General features: G+C 41.2%; 1 protein-coding gene across 1 annotated transcript in view; it reads right to left on the bottom strand.

Moving 5' to 3' along the window:
• LOC104983431 (short transient receptor potential channel 5-like) overlaps window positions 1-3,094 on the bottom strand; it is a gene marked incomplete at its 5' end in the record, with an annotated part of 5,631 nt that extends 2,537 nt beyond the window's left edge. Inside the window, one exon of the mRNA XM_010832871.1 lies at window positions 2,955-3,094. Coding sequence (XP_010831173.1) covers window positions 2,955-3,094 — 140 coding nt within the window. The remainder of the gene's footprint in view (window positions 1-2,954) is intronic.
• Window positions 3,095-3,202: the final 108 nt, after the last annotated feature.

Below are 3,202 nucleotides of genomic sequence, written 5' to 3'. Positions count from 1 at the left end.
CATCTGAGAAGGAAATGGCAACCCACTCTGGGATTCTTGCCTGGGAAATCCCATGGACAGAGGAACCTGGCAGGCTATAGTCCATGGGGTCACAAAAGAGTCAGACACAACTGAGCGACTAAGTACCAGGGAAGTCCCTTCTAGAACTATAATAACAGACAATATGTAAACAAACAGTGGCCCCAGCTTGGCCGGCAGCCCAGTTTGCTGAGGCCTGACTGAGCACAAGTGGTTTTCAAATCAAACTGTGTTCTTCAAGCCTGAGGGTTCAATAGAAGCATCTGGTGGTCACTGTGGAAACCAGAGAGGAGGCTAGGAAGAGTCATTTCTCAATCCAAACTCATTCCTTTAAGCTCCTTAGTACATTGAAATTCTGCATAAGTTTTAACTTTAAGATGTGGTTCCATGGGAAAAAATTAAAAGGTTGAAACCCATTGATCTAGTTCTATCTTATTTTTCAGAGGCAGTGTCTGAAGCTCCTAGAGGTAGAAGGGTGGCCTGTGGTAATCCAGCTCATAAATATCAGAGCAGGGATTACCTTTGGGTTTCCTGACTCTTCAGAGAGTGATATTGGGAGACAAATGATTTTTCTTATATTCTCAGAGATAGAATGCTGCTTGAAAATTGGCCTCTATGCCTGTTAAAAGGGTGTGAACTCAAAAGCAGAATATGAAAAGGGTTGGCCAAACATGGGAACCCAATAGTAATAAAGATAGGGAGGTGTGTCTTCATCAAAGCATTGGCTGGAGAAAGAGTCACAACTCAATGGGTATCAAAGTTCAGTTTAGTCTGTACATATGGAGTAAGGGAGTGCTGGGATAAATCTAGGTGGTGCTATCCTAGAAGACAAAAAGACAATTACTCTCCATTTTTAGTGTTATCTTGGGGGCACTGAGGGCTAATATTAGATATGTTTGTTCCTTTTGAGTACTTTGGTATGTGCCTTTTGCCTCTTGGTGTTGTAGCCCACGTGAGGTAGAGTGTATATATAAGTGTATATATACATATCGTTGACTACTTTTTCACTCTAATAAAGGATCTTCTCAAGGCCAGTTTCTGTCACAGTGTGTCATACTGCCTCAGTGCAATGATGATCTGAAATTTTTAAAAGGGCCTGGGACCAGCCCTATGTCTTTACTTCATAGAAGTTGGCTCAGCCTACTTGGTGGAGTTCATTTCAGACTGATGTGCCTGCCTGCACAAGTGAACCCGACTGCTCACTGACAATTGCTCATTGTAAATCCAGTCTGCATGTGGCATCTCCTATTTGTAAATTCTTCTTTGTTGTGAAGGGCTCCGACTTCTTGGCAAATGTCTTTTTTTGAGTTAAGTATTTGCCAGTGCGGTGCATTTACTCAGTTTAGTGAGCTAATTTATCCTTACACTCTATGGTGAGGAAGTATCTAGTCCTTGGAAGGCTTGCCAGTGAAGGTGGACAGGGTACGTGATTAACTAATGTTGGGCATCTGTTGACACAATTTCACATCCCCAAGGGTTAATCATTTGATCATTTATTATACACTTTCCTGTTTAAGCAGAACTCACCAGTTTCTAGATTGATAATATATTGTCCCTCCAGTGTATAAATACCACTTCCAAAGGAAGAATTTTTTTTTGGCAAACAGTGTTACTTAGTCAGCTGAGTGCCAGAATGACATGGATTTCATCCAGGCACATTAACCAGAGATTCAAACATTTTCCTTACCAGCTTTTTCTTGTAAGGAAGTTGTAAGTATGTGTTGAACGATCACCACAAAGTATAAGCATACTCTTAAGCTTCTTTCAAAAATGTTTTAGGACTGCATTCAATATTCACGCTCCATGTAACTAACTCCCAAGGTCTTAAAATTTATGCAATATGCATATTAGAGATGTAAAAATAAACTAAGTTGTTGGCGATTTGGGGGACAGCCATATTCCCATTCTAAAACTCCTTCATGTGGGATTTCATGCCAAAAAGCATGACTGACTAGACAGTCTTGGAGATGGAGTTGTCAGCTTTTCCTCATGCTGGAGAAGTTCACTTCACGGTAGAGACAGTGCAGCCATTCCAGTATCTAATGAGCATCAAACCTGAACTCAGAGCCTGTGACTATCCAGGGTGAGGTGCTGGACATGAAGCTATTTCTCAGGATAATGCAGGCTGTACATTATGCAGGAATAAACATCAAAGTGGGGTGTGTGTGTGTGTGTGTGTGTGTGTGTGTGTGTGTGTGTTATCTGGATTGGTAGAGACATAGAATGGGTGATACTCAAAAAGGTGGATTCATAGCAGCTTGAACGATCATCCTGGTGATAGAAGTGATGCAGGAGGCAAAGACTATTAAAAATCTATGTCTCACACAGTGAAGTTTCTAGGGTTCTGCTACCAATCCTATGAAGAACACTTGAGGGAAGTGTGAATATTTGGCTTTGAGAAGAGACAGCTCAGCAGGCTAGGGAGAGATGAGTTCATATCTGAAGCACTTTATGGAGAAGGAACATCTTTGTTCTGTTTGACCCCATGATGAGGAAGGATTACTAATGGAATGTGTCACAGGAAGAATAATATTAGAAAAATATAAAGCAGCACTTTTTAATGAAGTGACAAGAGTTGAGAGAGGCTTTTGGAAATTGAGTGAATGTCTTGTCTCTGCCTCATGCAAACATCAGTGGGCTATCTTCTTGGCCAGGATACTGTAGAGAGAATGTAAACACTGACTGAGTGGGTGGGCAGCTGCAGACCTTTTACTGTCAGAGTTGAAGAAGCTAAGAATTCATTTGCAAATTGCTCCATTCTCCACTGTCTGGTTAGGTGGACACTGCTTACAAGCCACTGAAAAAATGTCTATTTTATGGTACCTTTCCATATGGATTGACAGTCTTAACACTTGCCCCCTAAACTCTTTGTGCTCCCATAGCTAAAGCTTACTGTAAACAAATGATTAAGAAAAACAGCAAATATTCCAAGTTACCTTGACATAGGCTACAATCTTCAAGGAAATAGTTGCCAGGTAGAGTGAGTTCATTGCAAAATCCATCAGGTTCCACCAGTCATGGATGTATTCAGTAAATCCACCATCCCACATTTCCTTTATCTCCCCCCAAATGAAACCTGAAAAATGGAGGCAAAAGGTTTATTGCTTCACAGCATCAGACTAGTCATCACAGTGAAAGTGAAAGTGAAGTCGCTCAGTTGTGTCTGACTTTTTGAGACCCCATG

This window comes from Bison bison, unplaced genomic scaffold (assembly GCF_000754665.1).
Source record: "Bison bison bison isolate TAMUID 2011002044 unplaced genomic scaffold, Bison_UMD1.0 scf7180017862604, whole genome shotgun sequence".
Classification (NCBI taxonomy): Eukaryota; Metazoa; Chordata; class Mammalia; order Artiodactyla; family Bovidae; genus Bison; species Bison bison.
Note: the sequence above shows the minus strand (reverse complement) of the source record. Positions and strands in the feature narration are given on the sequence as shown.